Genomic DNA, 27,250 nt, shown 5'->3' with positions numbered 1-27,250 from the left:
GATATACTCCAGCCTCGCTATCTCCGAGACCTGACAGGCCGAGTCGGGAAGCGAAAACACCGATCTCCGTCCGGGCTCGGGGAATTCTTTCTTTCAACCACTCGGCTTGACAGGATTTGCAAGTTGATGCTCCATAAACTACTTTAATGCGTCAGGTTCCACTCTCCTCTAACGATATCCCACATTTCAGCCTCCAGACTCGGCCGGGCCAGCGTCCAGCCCAACAGCTTACGCGCTCAAATAGCCCGACACCGAACATTCAGCCCCCAACTGGCAGCCTCAAACCCAGCCTGATCTCTCGCCTGCTGAATATCCAGTGTTTCCTCATCGGCGCTCGGTATATACCTTTCTTGAACTGCAATCTGCGCAATTGACCTCGCCAGATCACTCCAGCAATGCTCTCCATTCTCAGCAAGTACATATGATTATGATTCAGGCCCCCGCAGGAGCTCATTGCCCTCCAGCGCGCCCTTGACAAACAAGGAAAACAGATCCGTCAAATCATGAATATGAACATTAGTACCCATAGACTCACCCGTCCCGATAATAGGAGCCTTGCCCCGTTTAGGCGTCGTCCGCGCCATCTCATAGACCCGTTTTACTACGCTGCGAACAGGGTCCACGACCAATACCTAAAAGTAGAGTGCGCCAAAAACCGCAAAACCCAACCCGGCCCCGTACTGGGGCCCCAGTAAACCCCAACTTGGACCCAACTCGACCCAATTTCGGCTTAAAAACTAGTATAAAATGCTTACAAATTATACGTCGGTATTGGCTAATACACCTAATATCTCACTTTTCTGTATAGAGTATAATATAAGATAACTATATATAGCTATATCTAGCATTTCTATTGATATCATTACTTTATTAGGAAGGCAGTGAAAATATTATCTTAGTTAAGAAGATTTATATATATCTCGGAAGAGGGGGCTTGAGCAGTCTCGGTATTCATCATCTTCTTCCTCCAGCACCGCAATCTCTATCTTCTGGGGCAAAAATGGTAGAGTCGCTCACGAGCAAGGTAGTTCGCAAATCGGAAAGCGCTTCAATACGGTATACAAAGGGCAGATTGTGCTTCATCACTGGTTCTTATACACAAGCTCGATCAATCCAGATGAGGATGTAATGACCTCCTTGTGGAAGGCTTTCTTGGTTGCTTCGTTGGGCATGCTGAATATCTAATATATGGTGGATGAGGAAACATGTCCCGGCAGACATCTCCATACCATGAGATTCCGAGTGACTTTCATCATGAGTCATCAGTTCTTCACTGCTACCATGATCCTATGTTCCAGGCTGTATCGCGTAAAAAAACAACAGCGGGAACAAGAGATTCGGGCGGCCCTTCAGATTTCTAGATCTATCTGGAAGCGAAGAAGTTCCACTTTCAAAGAAGCGGTGAAAGCCGCTGAGACTGTCAGTTTCTTGCTTACCAAGTCATGCGATGATCACGGGCCCAATTTCCTATCGACCAGGACGTGTCTCGTGATTTGCAAGGCAATTGACCAACGAACTTTTTTCTGGGAAATTTCGCCAAAGTCACTGGTCAAAAGATGGAGGAAGTGCTGCTACCACCTGACAGTACTGATTTATTTGAACATGAATTTTCCAAGTTGAGCGTTCTCTGTTAACTGATCAAACCAAACTGCAGCCAATGGCCCCTGACCGGCAAGGCCAAAGATTCGGTGTCAACTTCAACATATTGGAGAGCCATCTAACCACTGGAGGTTGACGAATATGCTCAGGCAGCCATGGCCATAATTAGGACTGAATATAGCACTCCAAAGATACAGAATTGTCAAAACGGACTTTACAACCCGATATCTGCCAGTACAGTAGTTTGAAAAGTTCTGAATAGTATGTCCTCGACAACGAGAGAAGAAGAGGCTGTAGAAAATGATTTTTCAGCTACGGGTCATAGCTAAAAAACGAGACAACTCCTCGTCCAAGACGAATCGAACGCGTGGAAAAATTGGATGATCTATTTATCTAAGGGAAAGCTCAGTTTATATGGGACTGGCTTCTAAAACAGGACTTTTAAACTAGACTGACAGAGAGCTGGCAAACGGGCATCTGGCAGATCGGTCTCGGACTGACAAATTAGGGCAAACGGGACGGACTAGGTTGCTCGTCAAAAATCCCAAAATGATCCTGTGTCCGGCAGTGAACCTATGACAGAAGATAACCAAAAAAATTTAACCAGACCACGCTGATAATCCATAGGCTCTTATTAGTGCGGTCCATCCCCCGGCTAGCTGCTGCCTATGTGACTACCATTTTGTATGATTACAAGGAGTGTGGATCTACGAGGCAAGCAGATCAGGAAAAGCCGCCCATATTTGCCTGATTGATGCTATGTAAATAGAGAAGAGAAGCAAGAAAGGGGGGACTCGGACAGAAGGAAGCATATTGTTACCTGGCTTCCAACAAGAAGAATAATACTTCGCGAATTGCGGTGTGTGATCCAGTCACTGAGTAAGGCTGAAGCCGAGTTAAAGAAGGCCAAGATCGCATTTTGGTAAATTGCATCCGCAGGAGTATACATGTGACGTACATTCTGGTGTGCTACAACCGTGAAGCTATAGTAACTAGTCCGGACTATTGCGCGTCTTCAAAAATGTCTTGAATTCCAGGGATGACGATCTTCAATAGTGGATTTATTGATTAAGTGGAGATTCGTCTAGTCCTATTTCCGCTTGTGGTGAAGCTTTCGGGATCCCACCATTATAACGGAATGGTAATCATCGTAGCGTAACGGCGTAAATCCGGGGTACAAGAGAGAATCTCTTTTTCCGTCTAATGAAGACAGTTAAGTTGGACAAGTACGACTACCCATTCTGCTTTTAGGTGAGCAGATCTTCATCTACGGCAGACCCACCTGGCATATGTGCATGTATGCGCCGTTTTTATTAGTCCTCGGGACTATTCTTCAAACGACAGTTTTTCAGCCGATCTCTCCCGCCAGCGATATGGAAAAGCCACGCTATATGCGATCCAACCTCCAGCGAGTTAGTTTTGAAGAATTGAGAGACAATGTTTCAGACGAGCTTCTCCCCACTTAGGTCATCCCTGGACTCACCGCTACAATATTACTCTCATCGTCAGCATTGGGATTGAGGATTTAAAAGGAAGCTCAAATCATCTCTAGGAAGAAGCTCCAAACATCTATCCCACTTTTCTCCGAGCCACTTCCGAATACACTCCTACAAATCTCACAATGGTCCGCCTCTCTGCCCTCTTCACCCTGGCTCTCGCCACCGTTTCTCTGGCCACCACCAACTCTCAGTGCCAGAAGGATTTCAACTCCTGCCGTGTCGGCGCGGATGCCAACCAAGCTCAGTGCTCCGCTAACCACGCTCAATGCTGTTCCGACGCTTTCGATACCTGCCGCAGTGGCCCAGACGCCAACCAGGCTCAGTGTGCCGCTGACAACGCCGCTTGCAAGGGCCAGAACTAAGCTCTATTCTGGCAAATGGATCGGTTTTGATGGTGAAATGTACACACCCATCTCCGGTACACCGTCCGGACTTGGCCTGGGACTGTCCATTTGATCATGATCAGATGATTCTGATAGATCAATGGTGAGGGGGGTTTCTATTATCAACAAATACGAAAGCTTTATGTACATATGTAAACCTCAATCCTGTTGTCTTGATATTAGTCTGACAATGACAAGATGCTTGGACCAAGTTAATTCTCTCACTTTTCCGAATGTGCAGGACTCATTTGGTTTCTAGAAAGGGAGGAGTTAGTCGCTAGTTGAAGATTTTTCAATCCACAGGACTTACAATGCAATGAGTGTACGCTACAGGCTCTCCTGGAGAAGTAGTTGGAACTGTATTCCAATACGCATTCTGTAACAGCCATTTCTGTTTTGGATTGAGGGTAGATGAACATACCGAGACACCGGACCTTGCGATTCCGGCATTGGTCGCACGACTTGCTGATCCGAGACGTCGGCATGACCACTTAGATCGAAGCCTAAAATCCAAAGACGAACTTGGTCCCAAACAATACAGAACCGGGTTTCCACAATAGTCACACGGCAGCGTGCAATGAGGAGCCGAACTTGTGTAGCATCAAGTTCCGTGGGGCTGACAAGTCGCCTCTCTCGGTTCCAAATTTCGGATACTAATAACTGTCCTCGGGCCCTCGGTGTCTTAAGAGCAGGTCATATAGCATGGTTCAAGTAACGTTGTATTCTACTAGCGTCCGAGTTGGTGATCTAGACTACAAGTTTTGTATAATTGTTAGCATATATATTGGCCGATCAAAAAAAATGAACATTCATAATTCTTTGTCGAAACTACGTAAAAAGGTCAAGCAATACGCTTCAACTCCAGGATACTACTAAGACACGCCATCCTCGGAATATGGATTCAGCCCTTCGCCGAACCGTTGTCCCCAAGATGGTTGCAAGCCCTCAATCTCAAATCCACCAGAAATATTTAAGCTGCTTCAGCTCCTCGCGTGAGAAGCAAATGGGCCAGATGACGAGCTTCCCGCAAAAGCTTTCCGTTATACTATCGAGTGGAAAGCCAAAGTGAATAACCTGTCCACTTCACAGGATACGGAGCAGGGTGTAGCGTTGATACTAAGTTCCTACTAGCTCTTGATCCTCAGGAACAAATGGTATAAGGTAATAGAGGATAAAGTTGCGCAAACCAAGCGTAATCTATTGTTGTCTCTGATTTCGAATGCGTCTGTATCACGGCCCGCTTAGCCAGGAATATCGAAGCTAGGCAAGGCCGATGAATCAGGAAGGCATTGGACACGTTTTCAAAACACCATCGAGCCTTCTGTAACCTGATAAAAGGTCATACATACCAACTGAAGGGGAGCAAGTATCACAACCCTAGAAGCCAAGGCCGCAAAGACTTGAGACCTTCAAATCTCCATTTAAGTACCGAAAGGGAGAAACAGTCTTCGTGGCCTGGCTAGCAAAGATCAAAATGCCTCCTCACAGAAGATCAAGGGCGTTGCAGAACTCTTATCCAGTTTCAATCGTATCTCGATGTCAGTCGCTGGGATCGAATTATCCCGATATCCAGACTAACATTGGCTCAGAGAGACAACATCCAATCTTTACCGATAGATATCAATCAAGTGAATCCTGAGATTGCATGGGGCTCTACTTCCACAGTTTGGTTAGTCAGTGATCTCCACCAGTATGCTATTTATTGGCTCCTGAGATAGATAGGTGTGAGCCAGTGGTAACCCCCACATAAAAGCTATCTTTGACCGCCACTTGAATAATGCCTCAAAAATTTAGTGCTATAGCGTAGAGAAGTTACTTCACGTACGTTCAAAATATAGATTATCGAAAAATTCATCTATCTATAATTTTCATACCCCGAGAAACAGAGCAAAACTGCACAAAATATACAATGACAAGGACCCACCTAGTCTGTCTGGTTTGACAACCCATTGGGGCCCCAAGAACCATTGCGATTTCGCGACAACATCTTCGTGTGCGCGGGTTCCAGAGAATCTAAAATCCCCGTGCACCCGGCCGATCTCCAGGCTTCGCACACGACCTGGTCCTCTAGCATAATATAAACTTGGCCCAAGAATGAGGCGCTAGGCCACCTAGAAGCAAGACGGTGGGGGTATCGGGTCGTTAGTCGTGGCTGGCATCACCTGCAATGATTCGGCGATGATTCGACTTCCACCAAACGGACGCCAGCCGACCTAGAACTAGATGACCTGAAGATTGACAGTATTTCCCATAAGGGGCGGAAACACATCCATCTTGATGGCGTAGCCGGAAGAAAATGTCGAGATTGGAACGGTTCTTGAGTCTCCGAGGATGGCCGTAAATACTTCTGGGGTCAGGTTACCCATTTGAGGGCGTGCTTAGACCTTGACATTTCCCATGGGACTAAGAAACTAAAATTTTTGGAGGCGCTATCATACTGACTATTCAGAGTAGATTTCGGGCGTGCTCTCCAAGCGAAGATTTGGTGACGACCTCCCAATTTTAAGCGAGTCGCTACGGACGAGAACGCAAAATTTCACTCCCAATTTCTCCAAAAGGACCAGTCGATCTCATTCGAGTCCAGATCAAACATAAAATTTAAGGCAGAATCTGCCGCAGGGATTTTCTCGGCATCGGGGTACCTAGTCTCCGGTTTTTCTGCAAAACGCGAATCTTCTTGGCGAAGTGCATTCGCCGTGGTGCCTCTCGGACTAGAGGAAAGCGTGACATTGGCGTCTGAAACGTGAGCTTGATCAGCAATTAGCAGCGTTTCCAACTCGGAAAGAAAGATCGGTCGCTGGGGCTTTTTTTGTCGGTGTTCTGCGTAGGAACTCTCATATGCTTGCCATGCCGTGAGAATCAATTCTGCAGCCCGGGGCTTCCTTTTGTCATCTTTGAAGCTACGCAGATGCGAATTAGCAGAGTAAAGTCTGCTTAATAGGTCCCAGGTTTCTTCAGTCCCTTCGCAATATCGTGACGCTTCGCTTATCACGTAAACAACTATGAACTTAAAATTAGCAACGGGAAAATGAGAATGGAAATGTCGCCAGGTAATGACAAATGCTGTAAAAGAAAACTTACAAGCATGCCATGGGAAAAAACTCGTCGTACGCCAGTAGAATCTTTCGATTATCCGCTGAGAATGCAAATAAATGTCGTATTCAAGACAGCGAGAGCAAGCGGCCAGAAGATCTTTTTCGTAACTGTCGTTGTAATCAGACGCATCACTTGTCAATTCATCCGAGTGCAGAATCAGACGGCGCATTCCCCATGTGAAGGACCTTGTAACGATGAGAATCAAAAGGTCGAGTGGTTTTATCGGGTCGCAGAATCGAACGAATGTGTCATTAATGCCATCTTCAAGTTCATCGATGAATAATTTTCTCTGTCGACGAGGCAAAGTCCGGTCAGCCTGCCAAGATCCTCCCACACGACTGCCGTCCGGTCTTCTGAAAGAGCGTTGTTTCTCTAGCACGTAGTACGTCCACAAACAATATGACATGCTTGTGAGTCCTTTGCGCTCTGGGGGAAAGTCGATTGCTGTTGGGCTAATGTCCTCGTCTTCAATGTTTAAGGGCATTTTGACATCCCAATCGGCCATCAAGACGAGTGAAATAGAGCCCGACCTAACTGCTAGGGCTATGTCCAAGTGCTGCAGCTGCCACCAGATGCGCCGCCGTTTTTCGGTCTCCGTGGGTGTCATATTCAGGATTGTGCCATCACGGTGAAGACCTAATCTTTCAGCGTGGCGAACCACTATTCCCATGAAGGACCAGAGGCTCCGCGTACTGATATCATCCAACGATGCCGACTAGTAAGAGGTAAGCTCAGTGAACCCAACCCTCCACCAGCTGAAGTAACTTACGATGTAGAAAATCGAAGCTTGGACAAGTATCAACTCAGATCGTCCAAGGAAGTCCGCTCGTGCAAGTGCATTCTCGAGTAGCATTCGATATTCAGACAACAAATATTGTTTCTGCTGGCCAATTGACTCCAAGCACTCCTTTTCAGAAAGACTGGCAACGCTGTTCAGATAGATCGAAAAGAAGAGGGCGTGCTCCTGGGGAAGGAATTCTTTGGATGAATTATTGGATAGACTTGTTGTACGCATCTGGTCAAGCTCCCACTGGAATGCGATCTTCACTAGAGGGTTCACATTGCGATTGTAGGCTCTCCATAACACAGTGGCTATATCAGAGGCAGGGTGTCGCCTCGCAAATTCGATGGTATAGTTAGGCTGAATGATGTTCTGCAGAGCACTGAGACTAGGCTGAGTAGGTATGCACGCCCTCATCGAGGTTTTTTGCTGTGATGCCTGCGAATATATTGTTCGCCGGGGTCTCTGGTCCCAGCTGTGCCATGTTGATCTGTGAATGTCAGCAAAGAACATGGTGGATTTTACCGGGACCTGTAACATACGCTTCGAGATAAACTCTTTCCCCATCCTCTTCCACAACCGCCGGGTCATTGTTTGGGACAGTCCCAATGAAAGGAGAGTTTCGACGAGGACACCGATTATCTTGAGTTGGGGATGACCGAGTTCGGTGCCGGGTTTGTGTAGAGCTGGCCTCGGCCGGCACATCATTGGAAGCGACCTCTTCACCATCGGGGCTATGACCGAGCCTTCGAACGAGCGCTTCCAGGTGCCTAACTCGGACTGCCGGCGAGGTACCGGGGTAGGTGCAGTCCTCTTTCTTCCGTCGCTTGCAGTGAGAGCACGGCTCTTGTCGATCGCAGCGCACCTTGCGTTTGGCGCACGACATACAAGCAACAGTCCGTGTCATGCTTTTTTATCAACCACGTTCTGTTTATATGTTGCGTTTCTTCAGAATCTGAATGAGAACGGATCGGAGGAGAGGGGCAGGAGTGGCGATGAGGACCGTTCGGGCGCGGGACCGAACCCGAACTATAGCACAAGCAACATCTCGGGACCCTGAATCCCGAGCCCCGAAAGATTGCGTCGTCATTAAGTGGCTAATCCAGGGAATTCGGCATCCTAAAAGATTTTATAAATCAGAAGGATCTCGTTAAATTCTTGATTTCATTCACAGCTTTCGCAGACCAACTTTTTCTGGATAACAACATGGAAGTTGAACAGTCGTCTGAGAGTCAAGCCGACCAGAATTATCCTCCGCGAAAACTGGTTCTCCCTGCGATGGCCGCTCTTTACCTGGCAGTTTTTCTCATTGCACTTGTACTTGTCCATTTCAATTGCTCTTTGAGTCTCAAAATGACAGCTGACGCAAATCTACAGGATCGGACCATCCTAGGCACGGCTGTGCCAAGCATTACAGATGAATTCAATAGCTTCGGGGATATCTCATGGTACGAGTCGGGCTTCTTGCTTCCGCTCTGCATGCTTCAATTATCATTCGGCCTCGTTTACGTACGTTCATTCCAGCTGAAAACACATCGTAGTGCTTATTTGTGCTACAGACCTTCTACTCTGCAAAATGGAGTGAGTTGTCACCTCGTTCGAATGACTAGATAACGACTTACCTTACGACCAGTACTCATTACTCTCGTCCTGATATTCGAAATTGGGTCTATTGTCTGCGCAACGGCACCCAATTCCAAAGCTTTGATCGTCGGTCGAGTTATCACTGGTATCGGTGGTGCGGGTATCAGCTCGGGGGCCCTCATCTTGATCAATCTTCTCGTTCCGCTGAGTTCACGACCCAAGTATTCTGGTATTTCAACACTTATCAAGCCGGAATCTTTCGAATACTAACTGGACCAGGCGGAATTGGCGCAATGTTCGGTCTGGCGTCGGTGATTGGGCCCCTCGCGGGAGGATATCTCACCGCAGTCAGTTGGCGATGGTGTTTCTGGATCAACGTCCCCATCGGTGGCGTAGCAGTTATCGTGCTTATCCTCTTGTGTCCTAATCAAACACCTCCCGCCGTCCCAGCCCCAACTTTGTTTGGGAAGATGAAACAATTAGACCCCATTGGTTTTGCCCTCGTGGCACCTGCCATTGTTTGTCTATTATTTGCACTTCAATGGGGTGGTCAGAGATACCCCTGGAGCGATGGCCGTATCATTTCGCTCTTCATTGTCGCTGGTACTCTCTGTTTTGCTTTTATCGTGTCACAGACCTGGCAAGGGAATCAGAGAACGATTCCGTCGAGAATCATTTCGCAGAGAACCATGATTGCCGCAAGTGTTGCATCCGTCGGAATCGGGTCGATTTTAGTCGTTTACTCCTTCTATCTTCCCATCTGGTTCCAGGCTATCAAGGGGAAGTCTCCACAAAGCGCTGGATTGTCGCTTCTGCCTCTTCTCCTCCCCCAAGTGATCTTCGTCATTGTCAGTGGCGCAGTAACGAGTATCTTCGGATACTATACCCCGTTGCTGATTGCTGGTGGTGCAATATCCATTGTGGGATCCGTACTGATCACAACATGGGATGTCCACACTGGATCGGGAAAATGGATCGGATATCAGGTGAGTGCATGACCTTCAGAGCGCGAGCAAAGGTACTAACGACGTTGCCAGATCGTTGCCGGAGTTGGGTTTGGGCTCACACTTCAGCAGCCCAACATTGCGGCGCAGGCTGTTCTTCCTAAGAGCGACGCTCCTATCGGACTTTCGATACTTACTTTTCTACAATTCCTCGGTGGAACTGTATTTGTCACTGTCTCCCAAACTCTGCTCGAGTCTAAATTGGTCGAAGGGCTAGATGGTAAAGTAGGGCTAGATGCTAGCACTATTGCGAAAGGAGGAGCCACATCGCTGCGGCATCAAGTGCCACAGGATAAGCTTGACTTCGTGTTGAAAATATATAGCGACTCTCTCACCTCAGTTTGGTACCTGGGTATGGCACTCGCATGCTTGGTCTTCGTGGCCTCGTTGGGGTTTGAATGGAAGAGTGTGAAGAAGACTAAGGAACAAAACAGTCCGAACGAGAAGGCCTAGTTGCGTCCATGGCTAACGTATAGAATAAGGATTACTGAAGGTGTATTCTGAACAATTTTGTATGTTGGAAGCATTTGTCTTCAGATATATTGGAGCCAACACCGCATGTACTTTAAAGGAAGAGCTCGAGCACAGAGACGTCAATTTCCCTTTATCCCACGGGGGTTGCTGCAATCAGGGCTGACTGCAGGTTGGAGTTATTTCTTAAATATGGTATCTTCAAAGTGGGGACTTCTGTCTGCAGGTTTTGAATGACGTCTCATCGTTCTGGCAGGTTATGATAGACTATCTCAATTATTTCCGATTTCAATATTTGCCTCGGTAAACTCCCCCAAAACAAGGCAGAGCTGCGTTAGCGTCGGATGTTGAAATTGTACAGATTGTCAAGGAAAAAAAAATTCGCTACTCGATTAAGGCAAGCCAGCGCAAGCAAGTCTCTGGCTTGATCCAGGCTGTCTGCTATGCAAAGAAGAATTTCAACAGGAAGATTGAGGATGAACATCTATCTATTACGTTAGTATTAGCTCATGTCCCGTCGTGTAGTAAACAGTGGGGCGGGCATACTCACACTGAAATACTGGGTTGAAGAGGAGTGAGAGTACGGTTTGTTTCGCGCGAAATTGGCGTAGTGGGTGACTCGAATAGAAAGCCGTGAGATAGAAGAACTTTCCCGACTGTCTTACGCTCAAACGCAATTATTGAATCAACCAACAATAACCGCAGTAGAATAGCGCCTAACCTAACCCTTCAAAGCACGAGCTTATGCACCTACATCGCCCTGTCCAACATCAGCGACATAGTCAGGGGTCATCATATGCCGCAGTCTAGTAAGAGGGAAACCTTTCAACCTTCCAAAGGAATCGCGAATTGCCCGTATTTTATCTTTCGTTGGTTTTTCAAAGCCAGCTTGGACTTCAGGGTCCGACTCTTGAAGAAAGGCATTCCCGTCGGTCGCCATCCTAGGCCTTCTCAATTTTCTAAATAGGAAAACGATCGAAAGACAAAATTCCCAGAAGACAGGATTTGCCCTTTTAAGAACGTTTCATATGCACCCATTATAGAAGCGCTCTATACTTCTGTTAGGACTCTTCGGCCAATCATCCTGAAAGGCTATCTCGAAGTGTTGATAGGCGCTTCCTAATCCTAATGAGATATAGCGTGAATACAAGCGCCATGCTTAGTTGGCGCAAATATCGATGTGGAAACAGCTCGGTTTTTGAGATTTATGACTACGCCAATCCGTGACCATTCCACTGAGGCTTCCTCTTACACCGTAAACCGGAACGGGTGAGATTATAGCCGCACGCAGTACATCAGCATGAGCGCCCGCGGCCTCGAGCACGATCTAATCCACATCCCGGTGGAATGCATGATCGGGGTTGGAGACTATCTCTTTAATGCCATCCCAGTCGTTGAAGATCTTTGCCCTTTTTATCTCGTATATTTTCTCGTCTTCGTCGATGTAGCTGAAGATTCCTGCTCCGCTGGTGTGGAGCCAGTAGGCGGGTCGCTCTGGGGTATGGCCTTGGAGTATGCCTGTGACGATGGATTTCCGAATTGGGAGGTTGTCTGCTGCGTCGGCGGAGTCTTTGGTTTGTTAGTCGGGTCTATATCTAGGATCATGATGAAGGTGATTGCCTGACGGACTGTGGCATCTGTGTTGGTGCTCTCTTGCTCTAAAATGGCGGAGTTGCTTAAACCGCCGTCTAGTATTTGGACTTCGGGGTATTGGGCTCGGATTTGTTTTCCTTTCTCCTCGGTGCGGACGAGAATTCGGTATGTCAAAGTGGGATATAAGGGGAGGAGCTGAGATAAGACATCACCGCCGATGTATCCTGTTACTCCTGTGCTGCTCAGCTCGTCAGCTTTGTCTAGATGATATCGTTCCTGTGCATCCGTAAAAGCAGCTCACATGAAGAAGACTTCAGATATTTTGGTAACTTGAGATGGGATATTAGTTTGTCTCAAAGGGCGTGGACTTGCTTGAAACTTGTTAAATGACACTGTTCTCTTCGAAATTCCCCGACGTCCTGCACCTCATCTTTGGAAGGAATATATATTCCGCTGCAGCCCATTACTAATGCAATTTGATGCCCACCTGGACAGTTTCAGGGATAGACGCCATCGTAAAGAGACTGATCTCATACCTAGAAATATTTGATCTGATAAGATTTAAGATTTCGAGTCCGACTTCGGGGCAGCTGATCGCCTATACTATACTAGTAGGCTTGCGTGGCGATCATTACATCTTGACTCTCCCAGGGCAAAGAAAGTATTTTATCAATCAAGACCAAGAAATCTCTGCAATAGGTTTCTTGGTGAATCGTGCCAAGCAATAAAATGGACCCTAGTGATGCTTAACCCCTGAAATGTACGTGAACAAAGTAGATATCCTACGCGCGAGACGGTGGTATGTGGCCATGAATGAGTGAGACTGCAACAGTCCCGACAGTTTTTAAATTAATACCAATGCATTCATCTCTCTCGATATAACGAGAGACATCACTATAAAAGCTGAACTTGGGTGAAACACAAAAAAAAAAAGGTACCGGGCGTACTTTCCGCATTTGGAAGAGCGGGGCCGGGGCACGCGTTGACCTCGGACAACCTCTCTCGGGCATAAGTTGTATATCCTCACCATATTGAATTGAATACGAAATGGATATTCAAGATGTGAATGTCCCAGAGCGAGTGCGCAAGCGTCGCCGTCGCACAATGGCGTGCACGCAATGTCGCACTCGCAAATTACGCTGCGATCGCGAGTATCCCACCTGTAGCCGGTGCTTGAAGAGCAGGACTCCGAACAAGTGCACGTACGAAGATGGCTTCCTCTGGCAGCAGCCGACCACCGTGGGAACGACCTCATTTGCTTCCGACCGAGGGCCCACCACAATGCCCCGAGCTGACCACACCCCTCTCGATACTCCAGACTCGGGGATAGCGACGGAGTCGGCTCGGACGGAGCCACCACAGGCCAATGACCCTGGCGCTGGCGCTGACGCTGTATCGTACCACTTGCAGCAGAATCATCATCATCCGGATCATCCACACCACCATGATCATCCGTCGCATGTTTTGGCGCCTCATTTGAGAGGAAAACCGCATGGCAAGGATCGCAAGGAGCGTGGCTTTTTGGAAACCGTTCTTGGTGCGCCTAAAGCTGCTGTAAATCAGGAGCCGTATGTCAATACGGGTTTGTTGCAGCGTCCGAAGCGATCCGCTCCTGAGCCTGATATGCAGTCGTCGCGGGTCGATGATGATCACATTTATGAGGAAGAAGACGCGTTGACCCCATCGCATCAACTTGATTTTTCTCCTCGGATCATGATGAGAGGTCGCGAAACGAGGACTCGCTTTAGCGGGTCGGGCATCTTTGCCAATCTTGTTGCGCAGGTAAGCTACTTTGGGTTCATTCAGCTGTCAGATACATTACTTTGTCATATTTGGTGCTGACCTTCCTTGTAGTTCCCGGATATCAGAGCCTTTGCAGAGGAGATCAAGCTATCTAATCCAATTCTCTCCCAACTTCGACCAGACTTGGAGAGAGTCAAGCGAGGGTTATGGAAGCGCGTGCCACTGAACACGGGATTCCCGGACCCCACTACAGAGTCACTGATCGGCATGCTGCCCTCGCGCGGTGTGGTAGATGAGCTAATTGGTTTGTATCTTACTTATATCGAGTCTACCCACCGCGTTCTTCACGTCCCATCCTTCTTACGAGAGTTGGACGGGTTCTGGGCGTTGCTAGACACCCCGGGCGCCCCTTCCCCTGCGTTCGCAGTCCAGCTTCTGCTGGTTCTTGCCTGCGCATGGAACCTTGCAGACTCCAGTAGTCTGCAATCAAAGAACGTGGCTGAACTCAAATGCTACACCGCTATCAATTGGGTTCTACATGCCGAAAAATGGATTGAGAACCTTCACATCAAGCGCCCAGATATCATCTCGATGCGCCTGACCATCTTGCTGATATTGGCACAAAACATCCACGGAATGAAGCGCAGTCAATCCTGGCTTGCCGTTGGCACTTTGGTGAAACAAGCAATGATGGCAGGATATCATCGCGACCCAAGTCGATATACAAGAATCTCAGTCTTTAACAAAGAGATGAGACGTCGAATCTGGACTACAATTGTAGAACTTGATCTGCAAATTGCTCTTGATCGTGGTATGCCACCTACGGTACAGAGCTTTGATTACGATGCGTCTCCAGGCTTGAATATCCATGATGATGAGCTCCAGGAAAGCACGACCAAGGCGCCAGAGAGCCGTCCGCTGGGCGAGCCCACTGACATGTCGTTCCAATCTATTCTGAGTCGATCACTTTCTCTTCGCCTACAAGCCTGCTACCTTATGCACTCTCCGCGGATCAGCTGTCGATATGAGGACATCCAGCGCCTAGACTGGGAACTCAATCGACATCTTTCACGTATTCCCACATGGAGTTCAACCGAACCGAACGATCTCGTTACTCAGCACAAAGTTACTCTGTGGAAGGCTTTGATTGAGACCAAGCTATCCCAGGCACTACTGTCAGTGCACACACCTTTCGCCATTGAGGCCAACCGGGAAGCGCTTTTTGCGCCTTCGGCACGGTCTCGTATGGATGCTGCGACCAGGATCTTGGTAACACAGCGGCGTCTGCACGAGACATCACGACCGCTTTCGCTATGCATGTTTGGTGAATGGACCCTCCACGCCTATATTTCTGTCTGCCAACTGTTGCATTCGACAGAGTCTGACAACAGTTAGTTTCTTTAGAAACATTCAACTTATGAATCGCGACTAACTCCACCAGGTGCTCCCTTCTCTCCCACATCCTCAACATCTCTCCTTCAATCCCTCCCCGGCCTTCCCGAATCACTTCTTACCCTAGTCGAAACTGCCCTAGTCTCGCTCGAGGCACGATCCTTGTTAGTGACAAAGGGGGCCAAGGACTACTTCTTCTTTTCGACAATCGTCGCGCTCGTCAAAGCCCGACTGTGGCCCGCTCAGGCAATCATGTATAAACAGCAAGTAGTAGAACGTATCCTCTCATTCACGCAGACTTTATTCACCCGACACGCGGGTTGCGAACACTTAGGAGCACCTGGAATGGGCAATTTCAAGACCAACCAGGTATGTCAGCATCGCTATATGAGCCTAACTCCAGCTGACGCTATCGCAGGTGGCCGCATTCACTGCCACCCCAGGCATGGTACCCGTCATGCCAACAGACTTTGAGGGAATGCTCCCTCCACCCCATCTGGGTGTGACGGTAGGTATCAGGCTCCCTAGTCGCAGCACGTTTGATACTAACTCGTATTCCTCTCAGCCACCCGGAGATTTTGATCCTTTCTTGGATGTGTTTGATTGGGAGGATCTCACAGGCATGATGCTCCCCTGTTGATCAAGTATAACGACAAGCCGGCTGGAGAGTCTTATTCTGCAAAAGCCATGTACATTAATACCACCCTATATCAGCGATGTTATGTTGATATTGTGAAATCCATAATCAAAAGCAGCAAAACTCCTGTCTATTCAAAACCTGACACTTACCAGTGACGCAATCCCAAATATTTGCGCAGGTGCCCTGTTGTCGCCATTGCGTTTCTTAATATTATTTGTCGAGAGACCGTGTCGGACCCACATCAGGATGATGATCGAGAAGATCAAGGTTGGCAAATGCAAGGGTCCGGCCGTGATATACATCGCAACGGGAACAGAGCGGGAAAGACGGGAGGGGGGCTTATCAGAGAGCCTTAGGTACAAGAGCCGAGTCTTGTTGGGACTATTTCCTCTAGCTTGACAGTATTTTTAGCGACCTTGCACTTTTAGCGCTGAAAACAAGACCTTTCATCGGGGGCGATCCTTGGGGCTCTCAATTGGGGGCGATCGTTGAGGCCTTGTGGGGGCTATTTCTCGACAGAACAGCTAGCTTTGGAATATTTTTAGCGACCTTGCACTGTTAGCGTGGGAGTCCTGGATGTCAATCGGAGAAAGACCCTGGGGCCACTTGAACGGCTGTTTTGGGCCAAGGAGGGTCGGTTAGAGATGACTTGTTTGTATCGGCTGTTGTGCTCTGTAGTATGCAGTACAATTTGCCTCCCCGCACATGAAAATGTCAGATAAGAGAGCAAAGATGAACAATTTACAGGCGTTTACATCGCCAATCAGCGACTGTGGGTAGTGGAGCGTGTCTTTGCGACAGGCTGTGCTAGACCTTGGGGTGGGTCATAGTACCTGAGGGTACATTGCCACTGGCAGTTAACAGCGCTGTGAACAAGTACATCTGGGTACCATGAGCAAACAAATATAGCAGCCTAAAGCCCCTAAAACACTTGGCTTCGATTTTAGATTCCCGACCCTGCACATCTGGGGGCCATGTGTTTTTCATCCATTTTCATTTTCAATCTTTATTCTCATTTTCCCTAGCAGACTGCATATAAACCATGTGCTAATCCCTCGCTTCAGGTTAAGTATTCTCCATTCTTCTGCTATACTTCTGACTTCCCTTATTCTCCGCATCAACCTATCAAACAGTAGCACAGGCATGTGCAAGTCAAACCAATAACTACCATCAATTTCCCGGCAAAGGTCAATTGACCTCGAAACAATAAACCGCATTGCGCCCGGAATCAACTGTTTCTATTGTACATGAAATCCCCTTGACCATGCATCACCTCCACCTCTTACTATCACTATTTCTTGCGATCGCAACCCCACTAGCATGGGCCGCCCCAGCAACAGAGCACCAGGGCCAACTATCACTGTCCCAAGTATATGACACAACAGACAAGCTCCCCCTCCCAAATGAAGGCAACCTCCCAGTCCACGACCCAAACATCATCCAGCACGATGACCACTACTACCTCTTCAAGGGCGGCATCAACATCCCAATCTTCAAATCAGCCAACATGTCTGGACCCTGGGAAAAGATCGGCACAGTTCTAGACGGCGACAGCATAATCCACAAAGGCAACCGTTCCCGTCCCTGGGCCCCAACAACAATCGAGAAAGACGGCAAATTCTACTGCTTCTATACGCTCAGCTTCAGAGGGTCCCGGAATAGTGCTATCGGCGTTGCAACGACGACAAAGCTGGACGGGAGTGCGTGGACCGATCACGGTGTCTTGATTAACACGGGCAAAGGCCCCGGGTCAGATGTGTATCCGTATACGATCACGAATGCAATTGATGCGTCGTTCATTATCGATCAGGATTCTGGCCAGGCGTATCTTAACTACGGCAGTTTCTGGCATAATATCTGGCAAGTGCCGTTGTCGGAGGATCTCCTTTCTGTTAAGCATGCCCATAAGCCCGATGCTGTGCAGTTGACTTTTGTTCCGCATACGAATGATAGGCCTGAGGAGGGGTCTTGGATGAGCTACCGTGGCGGCTGGTACTATACTTGGTTTAGTCGTGGGAAGTGTTGCCATTTCGATGGCAAATTTCCTGGTCGTGGCGATGAGTATAGTATTCGGGTTGGGAGGTCCAAGAATGTTCGTGGTCCGTTTGTGGATCGGGGTGGGAAGCTTTTGACCGAGGGTGGTGGTGAGGTTGTTTATGGCTCTAACAATGGGGTTGTTTATGCTCCTGGTGGCCTTGGTGTACTTCCTGCGAGCAATGAGTCTGTGCCGGATATTCTTTACTATCACTATTTGGATACTAGGATGGGGTTCAAGGATGGAGTATGTTTTATTCTTTGATTCTTGGTTTCCGTTGGACCCGACTGACTCTTTTATAGCAAGCTCGTCTTGGATGGAATTACTTGAAATATGAGGATGGTTGGCCAGTCCCTATCGAGGGCCAGGATGAGGTGGCTAGCAAAGAGGCTGCCAAATCCAGTGCTAGGTCCGTTCATGGGATTTATGGTTGGGGCCATCTCTCCGTGAGTATGGGTAAGTAGTGCATCGCTTGGACTATATGTCCTTTGCTCATACGTTTTTTTTTCTCTAGCTTTGTGGTTGTATATGTGGCTATAGTGGTGGATTTCCTCTGCGCTGTATATAGATATTGTTCATATTCTTGAGTGATTACACTGATAGATCATAGCGACGGCGTTTGGATTGGGCCTGTGAGCATCATAACATGTCATACAGCGAGTACCTTCTTTTATCAATGCATGCACCTTACGGGTGCGATTCCGAAATCAGCTTTTGGTTAACTTTCTATTGCAGTGATACGTAGACTTTCTCTCTCCCCTTCATACATCCCACCCACCATCCACACTAACAACCTGACCAGTAGTGTAAGAAGCCGCATCACTAAGCAAGAAAACAACCGTCTGCGCAACCTCGTCGGCAGTTCCAATGCGCGGGATAGCAGTCGGCGGGGGAGCAATGCTACCCTGGATCTCCTTGGCCATATCAAGCAAGGGCGTCTGAATGGAGCCACTAATGAAAATCGATCAGTCAAATCCAATAATACCGCAAATAAGCAAAGCTCAACACCGCAAGAAAGAAAGGAAAGGAAAGGAAAGGAAACTCACGGGGCAACAGCATTAACCCGAATCCCAGGCCCAACCTCCTTAGCAACAGACTTCGTCAACCCAACAACCCCATGCTTAGTAGTCGAATAAGCAGCATGCAAAGCAAACCCCCTAAGACCCTGGATACTACTAGCATTAACAATACTTCCGCGCCCACCAGGCGCAGACTCCATAATAGCCCTTAATTCCGCCCGCAGACAATACATCAACCCCGTAAGATTAACCCGCATTAACATATCCCACTCATCATCGTCCTGGTCAATGAATTTGCCCGTGCCGTGCACTTTTCCAATCATCCCCGCCATATTGGCCGCGCCGTCTAATCGACCGAAATGCGCCACTGTCGATGCGATCCATTCTTTTACCGCGGCCGCATTGCTGATGTCTAACGCTTTTGTGGTGATTTCCCCGGTGCTGGGATCTGCGTGCAGGATTTGGAGCGCTGTTTCGAGGACTTTGGGGCTTAGGTCTGCTAGGGATAGGTGGGCGCCTTGGGCGTGTAGTTGGCGTGCGACTGCTAGGCCGATGCCGCCGAGACCAGTTACGGCGTAGACTTTGTCTTTGACGGAGTCCATTTTGGGGTTCCTGGGGGGGTTTGACGAATTGGTGTGTAGAAGAGATAGTCTGGCGAACAGGAGAGAGGAGTTGACCGGAGGGAATTCTCTATTGGGGTCAAGGGGTCTAATGTTACAACTATGAATAATGACAGGTGGGCTGCGTGGGGTCGGAGCTGCTCCGTGTTTGTCTTATGGAGTGACGGGAGGTTGGAATGTGCTTTTATAGGCTCAATGTATTTCTCCGAGTTTCCTGTACCCCGCGGAATGGTGATATTACTCCACACTCGGGGTTACATTGCCCGATTTATGCAGGCTCGGCATTGTGCTCCGGGGTGTAAGTTAGTGTATGCTTAACCCCAAAGTATAGAAGCTTAATGAGAGGATGTAGAAATTTGGTAACAGAAATGCACGCATGCATATCAGCTAATGTGAATCCTAGCTGATACGAAGACTTGGATATGAATGATATACAACTACTTTAGGTCAATGGATAAAGAACCGGGTGATTTGCATAGTTCTCGCATACAACTCATGTGTGAAGTTCGTTCTATCCCAAAGAATCACTGCTTAAAGCATCGCAGAACAAGCGAAGACTAAAAAATGTAGGGTCCAAGATACGCATCAGAAAGAAGCTTCCATCCAAGGAACAAGATATTGAAAATCCCCAAAATCCGCCGCAACTAAATCACACATCTCCTCGGTAAAATAACACCAAAACAATGCAAAGGGTATCTCAAAAACAAATCCAAATCTAATCCCCAATTTACACAAAAGCAGCCAGCAAAAGCAGCCCCCCAACAACAAAAGACCCCCAAGAAACCTGTACCCGCCCAGCACCAGATTTCACGGCCCGACTCCCATGCACAACCTGATGCGCATTAAGACAATACATGACCCGCTGCGTCTCGGCATCCGAAAAAGAAGGACAAACAGCCGTGCAGGGATCCGGATCCTCGAAAATCCAGACACGATGCGAACAGCACGATTGCAGTACTTCTTGCATGTCTGTGCTTGGGTTGCGTTCTTGGTATAGTGGGACTTGGTTGTAGTAGTTTAAGTTGTTCGGGAGGGTGGGCATGGTGTCGCGTGCGTTGTAACATTCTTTCGGTTGGATGAAGGTTGTGCCGTTTGAATTGGTCATATTGCCGTGTGTTTCGGGGAATTGAGGGTGGTTTGGTTTTATTGTCCGAGCTGGGTGATCCGGGCTGCGATACGATACGATCGATGTTTGTTTGGGTGTCGTTTGGTTTTGTGGAATGAACAGGGGTGAGTATTGAGACGATCTGAGGAGGAAAGAGAAAATGCAAGTGAGGAAGGGATCAAGATTGATATTCGCGATCGCCAAACGCGACCGAACCCTTTTTAAAAGGGTCAAGCGTCGTGCCAAGACGCTATGTTAGGGATATTGATTCTAGTGGGGACTGGTTAGTCCGATTCTCTAGTTGAAGGGGCAAGCTGGTCTTATTGATTCGCTAGGTTCTCGTGTGGGCGCATTCGTGGCTTAGTTTGAGGTCATTGGTGTCAGACTGAGACGGGAAGGGTTCGACCAAGCTTATAGTTTGTTTCTCCTTGCTTTAGTGTGTGATCTATGTATGGGCTGTTTATGTTCGAACTCAAGTTACTGCTACTACTGTAACAGGCCAAATGCTTCCAAATATTTCTCATCTACAGTCGTGCCGCTTGATTGGCCTTGCGCCACATCTTCTTTCTGCGATCGTGGCCGGCGTTGAAATCGTCCACCCATTTTCGGTCGAACCGAGGTAGGCGTCGCCCTGGCGTGCCAACATGCGGTTCTCCCGCAAGGAGTCGGAGATCCTCAAAGTAGGCTTCGAACTCGGGGTTGAGCACGGTGAATCCGGGTCCATCGCTCTTCAAAGCAATGCGGTCGGTCTCCCATACTTCCTGTTCTGTTACTGGCGGCAGAGTGGCCTTTCCGGCCAAAACTCGGGCGGCAGCAACAGCTTGCCATTCAAAGACCTTGAAGGTCAAACCAGCACCGACCTAAGGAAAAATTGTTAAAATTGTCATTCCAGGGGTTCTGAAAATCTGAAACTTACAGCCCCCACAAAGACCAGTGTCGGGTCGTGTCTATAGAAGACATGCTGATATAGATCCGGTACACGGTTATTCCGCGTAGCAACTTGCGGCAGGAAAGGCAGAGTCCAGCTGAAGCCCGTTCCAAAAATGAGATGGTCAACTCCAGTCTCCGAAGTGCCACCTTCGAAATGCACAGTTTTGTCGCCCTTCTCACTCGTGATATGCGAGATAGGCGGCCTCCGTTGAATTTTGGGGTGCTGGAATGCCTCATCACCGAAATACATGTTATACCGACCACGCACAACAGCAATCACTGGACTCTGCGCGCTGTCAACCAGACTCACGGCAGTATCAGCAGCTGAGACAGAAGCTCCAATCGTAATAACTTTCTGTAAATCATCAGCAAACTCGAACCCCAAAAGACCCAAATCTCCAACTCACCTTGCCAATATACTTCTCAGGCCCCCGATAATGCTTCGTATGTTCCACGCTCCCAGGATACCTTCTAGCAAACTCCTTCAACCCAGGAATAGCAGGAATATAAGGAACAGCATAATGCCCAGAAGCAACAACAACAGCATCAAAAACCTCCTCCCACCAATAATCCGACTTGTCCCCTTCCCCATCCGCCTCCACCTCTGTCTTTCTCAATGTCAGAACCCACGTCCCATCCGCATCCTTGACAGCCCGTTCAACTGTAGTATCAAAATGCACAAGCCCCCCCATACCCCTTCTCCAAGAAGAGATCCTCAACATACTTCCTGATAATAGAATGATGACGGAAAGGCGTATCAACCCCATGCCGCTGGATAGACCATTTAGAACGCACGGCAGGGATATCCTCCTGCGAAAATGACATGGCGCCTGCGTCCACGTTGGTCTCTAGTGTTGGGTACACGGGTGAATCTGTGAACCGGTCTTGAGAGACTACTGGCGTGCGGCATGGCAACTTTGCTGGGATGGACAAGGGTTTATCTGCTGTTCGTGCGGATAGACTGTCCAAGTCGAAGTGCTGCGGTGGTTTATCGTCTCTTGAGACCCTAATTCATGCATTAATTGACTGCCTTTCGAGGTTTTGTAAAGTTGGTCAGGTGGACATACCAGCATCCGCCGGCTTTTTCTTGTCTGTCAAAGACGCGAATCACGTCGAATGCTTTTTCTTGGGCTAGGGCGTCCACGGCGATGGCGCCTGCTGGGCCTGCGCCGATTATGGCGACGCTTTTGATTGCCATGGTGTTTTGAATGTATAGGTCAAGCGCAAGATCAGTTGAAGGCTAAGTTCCAACGCGCTGATCTTGAGACTAACGTCTCTCGGCCGAGGATCAATATCTGAGGTGATGTTAGACTCTGTCACGCCATCGCGCCTGTTTTTGAGCAAAATCGGGGATTGATAACATTTTGGGTTTACATGTACTCGGCGATCTTGGGTATTTATATATCAACTCACGTTCTATATGCAATTCAATGCTCAATTGCTCTCTGGCGCTAGATTGTAAGTGCCGGCATCGCCTTGTATCGAAATTTATTCATAGCCCGTCTGGGGTGGTTCGGTATTTGTTCCGTGCATTTGATTGGTTGATTGCGTTGGAGTTTTACGGTCACGTGGACTGTATGAGGCGAGGGTCAGGAACTGTATTCTGATTGGTTGGACCATGTTTATATCTACTGACAGTAATGAACAATTACAGACTGACGGTCAAATGCAGAGATGACACAATTTAGAGGCTAGGAAAAAGAACTAAGTAAAAACATCAGTAGCATACCTCTCCGAAGTCCTCAATCGATCAAAGAACTTGTCAGCAGCTTCCTCGTCCCCAAGCTCAGCATCAACAGGCAGTTCCTCACCCTTCTCCTTCAGCTCAGCAATTTTGACAGTCCGCTTCTGGAGATACATCTCCCTACAAGCATCCCGCACAGCACCGCCAACACCAGTACTACCACAGACGTAAATCCGAGCACCCGCCTCGAACAATTCAACCAATTCAACCCGGTCTTCGAGCATGAGATCCTGCACATGCTTCCCCTTCCTTCCATCGGTGGGACGGCTATACGCCCACCGGACATCGACAGCACCCAGCTTCGCCCACTCTGCCAATTCAGAGGCATGGATATCATCTTGTCCCTTCGTCCGGCAGCCGACGTATAGAATCGCCTTGGCGGGCTGGCCGTCGTGTAATTCATCTGAATTGGGCGAGCTGCGACGGCCACGGATCTTCTCTGCACGATCCATGATAAAGCCACGGAACGGGGCGAGCCCGCTACCAGCACAGGCCATGATCATTGGAGTTTGGAGTTCGATAGGCGGCTTGAAGCCCGAGTGTGAAGGGCGCACGGTTATGTGAGCGCGTTCGCCGACCTGAAGTTCAGAGAGATAGTTTGATGCCACGCCGAGATATTGCTCGAGTTGGGCTCCTTCAGTTGTGGAAGCCAACGCTGGCGCGTTCAGGACTGAGAATGTGATTGAGCATTCGGATGGGTTGGCGAGGGGTGAGGAGGAAATTGAGTATTGGCGCACACGCATTGGCGGGAGCATGGCAAGGAAGTCGCCAATGGGCAGCTTGATGGCTGGGTGTCGCATGAGGAGGTCCAGCGGGCTGACGCGCTTTTTGACGATTTCGTCGGTAAAGCGGCTCGGGCTTGAGGCTAGATAGCGGAGTTCGGCTTGGGTTTCTGCGTCGAGGGTTGCGTCTGCTAGCATGTTTAGGTCACGCTTTGAGGCGGGCTGGGAGAGCTCAACGTATGTGGATAGTAGCTCGGATGCTGAGATTGGGACGTCGATGGGGATGGAGGGGGTGGGCTTGAGCTCTGCGAGGGCTTCTTGACGCGGAGCACGGCATCCCATGGGAGATCGAATCGGCTGATTGCGCGGCGGACGACCTGGCTTGGGTTTACTGGGAGGACCGCGAGGTAATCACCGCATTGATAGGTCATCTCTGAGGGAAGTTTGAAGCGCACCATACGCTTTGTTGGGGCGTCGGGGTGCGTCAGAATCTGATTCTCGACAACGAAGCCCTCCTCAAGCTGCAGGCCCAGAGTTGATGCCCGCATGCCTGAGCTGACCTCGACCTGTAATGAGGACTTGGGCTTGGAGGACTTCTCGGGGTTAGCACCGCCGAACTTGGCTGTGACAGCGGGCCAGAATGAAGTCTCGCCCCAGCTGTCGAAAGCAGTGAACATATCCGAGTTGGCTGCATCAGCCAGACCAATCTCGCACAGTCTGTTGGCACCATTGTCCTTGGCCAGCTGGTCAATGGCCTTGGGGATGCGGTAGAAAGTGGAGGACCAGTCATGGTGACCACAGCCAAAGGTCGCATAGTTGACACCATCTAGGTCAGATCCCTTCAACTCACTCAACCACTGGAAGAAATGAGCTGCGTTGTCTGGAGGCTGGCCTTCATATGAAGCAGAGATGAAAACAACCGGGTCTTTCTTGGGAATGTTTTCCTTGGCGGAGTCGAGAGAGCTGACCTTAGCAGCGTATCCGTAGGCCGTGGCATCATCAGCCAGTCTGCGAGCAAAGACTTCACAAGTACCGGTGTTGCTACCATACAAGATGTGCATAGGCTTCAACTTGCCATCTACAGGCGCAGCAGCCTTAGGCTTGCGATCCCGACTGCCAGCAGCAGTCTCGGTAGGCGCACCACCAAGAGCAATACTGAGCTGGGTGGGGTCAAGATCATGTCGGAGAGTTGCCTTCATCTGGAAGTCCTTGGGCTTGATAGTAAGTGTCTGCTTGATGCGGAGGTCGTAGCTAGGGTTATCCAGCTCAAAGTTGAAGTTCTGCAGGAGCATGGCCACGATCAGGAGGACCTCTTGCCAAGCAAATGGCCGTCCGATACAGCCTCGCATTCCATTGCCAAATGGTTTCCAGGCGTTCTTTGGTAGCTTGTCGAAATGCTCGTCGAGCATTCTCTCTGGCTTGAAGGAATCGGCGTCGGGGCCGTAGACCTTTGGGTCACGTTGCATCTTACCCAGCATGAGGGCGATGGGCTCGTCTGGGTGCAGGACGTATTTACCGCCTCCCAATGTAACCGGTGCCTCCTTGTTTTTGGTCGGGTGGGGGTGGACTGCGATCATTGGGGCAGTTGGGTTCAGACGGAGGGTTTCACGCATAACAGCTGTGATGTATGGGAGTTTCGACATATCCTCGACAACAATCTTGCGTTTGCCGATGACGGTGTCGACCTCCTCTTGTGCCTTCTTATAGGCACTAGGGTTCTTGAGAAGGTGGTAGAAAAGGAAAGACAGCATGCCGGATGTCGTCTCATGACCAGCAATCAAGAAAGTGATCATATTATTCACAATCGAGTCATCAGTCAAGCCCTGGCCGGTCTGTGGATCCCGTCCCAAAATAAGAGCGTTAAGGAGATCCTTTTTCTCAACAGGGTTCTCTTTCCGGTTATCAACAAGCTCCTGTGCAAGATTCCGTAGATACTCAATGTCGGTCCAGTACTTGCTGTTCTCAGTTGTCGGCAAGCTGTTGATCAAACCAGGTCGACGAGCGCGAGTTCCAGACCCAGCCAGCAGGCCAACCATGGCCTCAACGAACGGGTGCATTTCATCATGGTAGAATGAATTGAAGCGGGTACCCATTGCGCAGAGGGCAATCGAGTCCAGTGTAAGGCGGGTGAAGTCGTCTGTTACCTCGATGGGCGCGCTAGGACCCTGGCGGGCCCATTTCATGACGAGCTGGGTGGCAATGTCGTACATTTCTATTCCAATGTGAGCCATTATAGCTCCCTTTGGAACTTTCCACATGAAATGCGAGAGTACTCACCATCGAACATCCCCCGAATCATTAACGGACCAAATGCAGGAACAAGGACACGGTGAGCAACAGCCCAGTTCTCCTCGCCGGGATAGTTGGCCGTGAAAAGACCATCATGTACACCATTTCGGATCTCATGTAAGCCGGCCGAAACAATCTTTGTGAATCGTTCCTCGTCGCATACTTCGTCGACTAGCTCATGTGAGCTGATGAATACTCTGGGTTTGCCGAACGTAGTCAGCCGGAAGATGTGGCCTAGGAACAGCAATTGAACAGATTAGTATATGGAGTATCTTGTTTTATGTTGATCGGCATACCGTAGTTTTCGGCTAGTAACTCGAAGCTGTTGGCTGGAACCTCGGGTTCGATGTCGTAGATATTGCCCAAGATCGGGACGCCCCTTGGTCCCGGGATTGGGACCTCTTTCACGGAGCTCATGGTATGTGAAAGACGACCTCGAAGGGAGTTCAAGGCAGAAGTGAAAGTCGGTGGATCAGATGGCGGGGTTGGGGGATCCCGTGCGACCAAATCCGGAGGTGGCGTTGACGTTTTCGATGTTGGAGGTGAAAGTGAAATGAAGCGTGAAGGCAATTATAGATAGAAATAGATCGAGTAGATCAAGGAGGGACAATGTCCTTTTATAAACATTTGGAAAAAATAAAGCTATTAGCACCAAACCTCGGCCTCACATTTCCAGTCGACGTCAACTAAATCCCGTGTTTCAGGTTGTTCTGGAAAGGGTTCCACTACGGGTTGGGCCTGTCCGAATGCCAATCAGTGTTGATCTATATTAATCGTGCCGAGAGGTAAACTTGGCAGATTAAGTGAAGTGTAAAGTGTCGGTCGGATTTGACGTGAATCCCGAACATAAGTTATGATCGGAGTTCCAGCACAGACAATGAACACAACACTCACAACTCCATTGCTAAAAAGATCAGGGGTTCCCGATCATCCACGGAGCTGTACACGAATCAAGCTGACGCCGATCATGTCGTCCATACACAAGGACGGACTCATGTCAA

At 48.9% G+C, this 27,250-nt stretch overlaps 10 protein-coding genes across 10 annotated transcripts; 4 read left to right on the top strand and 6 right to left on the bottom strand.

Annotated features, from left to right (window-relative positions):
* Window positions 1-3,220: 3,220 nt before the first annotated feature.
* Window positions 3,221-3,460, top strand: N7508_005173 (uncharacterized protein; the record flags this gene model as incomplete). The annotated part of the gene is made up of 1 exon (XM_058463239.1): window positions 3,221-3,460. The coding sequence occupies one exon, from the start codon at window positions 3,221-3,223 to the stop codon at window positions 3,458-3,460; it is 240 nt and encodes a 79-aa protein (XP_058319717.1).
* Window positions 3,461-6,017: 2,557 nt separating this feature from the next.
* On the bottom strand, window positions 6,018-8,265 carry N7508_005172 (Zn(II)2Cys6 transcription factor; the record flags this gene model as incomplete). Its single annotated transcript, XM_058463238.1, has 4 exons — window positions 6,018-6,481; window positions 6,563-7,292; window positions 7,347-7,848; window positions 7,901-8,265. 4 exons carry the CDS (start codon window positions 8,263-8,265, stop codon window positions 6,018-6,020), a joined length of 2,061 nt encoding a protein of 686 aa, XP_058319716.1.
* Window positions 8,266-8,534: 269 nt separating this feature from the next.
* N7508_005171 (MDR family MFS transporter) lies at window positions 8,535-10,399 on the top strand (the record flags this gene model as incomplete). Its single annotated transcript, XM_058463237.1, has 6 exons — window positions 8,535-8,675; window positions 8,736-8,867; window positions 8,918-8,939; window positions 8,992-9,171; window positions 9,222-9,928; window positions 9,980-10,399. Coding segments are annotated over 6 exons (1,602 nt in total), but the record flags the coding sequence as incomplete, so codon positions are not given.
* A 1,345-nt stretch (window positions 10,400-11,744) lies between these two features.
* Window positions 11,745-12,286, bottom strand: N7508_005170 (uncharacterized protein; the record flags this gene model as incomplete). Its single annotated transcript, XM_058463236.1, has 2 exons — window positions 11,745-11,986; window positions 12,043-12,286. Coding segments are annotated over 2 exons (486 nt in total), but the record flags the coding sequence as incomplete, so codon positions are not given.
* Window positions 12,287-13,057: 771 nt separating this feature from the next.
* Window positions 13,058-15,785, top strand: N7508_005169 (putative C6 transcription factor; the record flags this gene model as incomplete). The annotated part of the gene is made up of 5 exons (XM_058463235.1): window positions 13,058-13,792; window positions 13,865-15,143; window positions 15,195-15,514; window positions 15,564-15,653; window positions 15,711-15,785. The coding sequence occupies 5 exons, from the start codon at window positions 13,058-13,060 to the stop codon at window positions 15,783-15,785; spliced, it is 2,499 nt and encodes an 832-aa protein (XP_058319713.1).
* Window positions 15,786-17,049: 1,264 nt separating this feature from the next.
* Window positions 17,050-18,284, top strand: N7508_005168 (uncharacterized protein; the record flags this gene model as incomplete). Its single annotated transcript, XM_058463234.1, has 2 exons — window positions 17,050-18,066; window positions 18,123-18,284. 2 exons carry the CDS (start codon window positions 17,050-17,052, stop codon window positions 18,282-18,284), a joined length of 1,179 nt encoding a protein of 392 aa, XP_058319712.1.
* A 297-nt stretch (window positions 18,285-18,581) lies between these two features.
* N7508_005167 (SDR family NAD(P)-dependent oxidoreductase) lies at window positions 18,582-19,441 on the bottom strand (the record flags this gene model as incomplete). Its single annotated transcript, XM_058463233.1, has 2 exons — window positions 18,582-18,771; window positions 18,867-19,441. 2 exons carry the CDS (start codon window positions 19,439-19,441, stop codon window positions 18,582-18,584), a joined length of 765 nt encoding a protein of 254 aa, XP_058319711.1.
* Window positions 19,442-20,186: 745 nt separating this feature from the next.
* Window positions 20,187-20,564, bottom strand: N7508_005166 (uncharacterized protein; the record flags this gene model as incomplete). Its single annotated transcript, XM_058463232.1, has 1 exon — window positions 20,187-20,564. The coding sequence occupies one exon, from the start codon at window positions 20,562-20,564 to the stop codon at window positions 20,187-20,189; it is 378 nt and encodes a 125-aa protein (XP_058319710.1).
* Window positions 20,565-21,088: 524 nt separating this feature from the next.
* N7508_005165 (uncharacterized protein) lies at window positions 21,089-22,692 on the bottom strand (the record flags this gene model as incomplete). The annotated part of the gene is given in 5 exon segments (XM_058463231.1): window positions 21,089-21,424; window positions 21,481-21,849; window positions 21,902-22,155; window positions 22,175-22,500; window positions 22,562-22,692. The coding sequence occupies 5 exon segments, from the start codon at window positions 22,690-22,692 to the stop codon at window positions 21,089-21,091; spliced, it is 1,416 nt and encodes a 471-aa protein (XP_058319709.1).
* A 506-nt stretch (window positions 22,693-23,198) lies between these two features.
* On the bottom strand, window positions 23,199-26,666 carry N7508_005164 (bifunctional cytochrome P450/NADPH--P450 reductase; the record flags this gene model as incomplete). The annotated part of the gene is made up of 4 exons (XM_058463230.1): window positions 23,199-24,337; window positions 24,421-26,172; window positions 26,238-26,483; window positions 26,546-26,666. The coding sequence occupies 4 exons, from the start codon at window positions 26,664-26,666 to the stop codon at window positions 23,199-23,201; spliced, it is 3,258 nt and encodes a 1,085-aa protein (XP_058319708.1).
* Between the last annotated feature and the right edge of the window lie 584 nt (window positions 26,667-27,250).

This window comes from Penicillium antarcticum, assembly GCF_028974205.1.
Source record: "Penicillium antarcticum strain IBT 31339 chromosome Unknown utg000005l_segment0_segment0, whole genome shotgun sequence".
Classification (NCBI taxonomy): Eukaryota; Fungi; Ascomycota; class Eurotiomycetes; order Eurotiales; family Aspergillaceae; genus Penicillium; species Penicillium antarcticum.
This window is presented reverse-complemented; position numbering and strand designations above follow the sequence as displayed.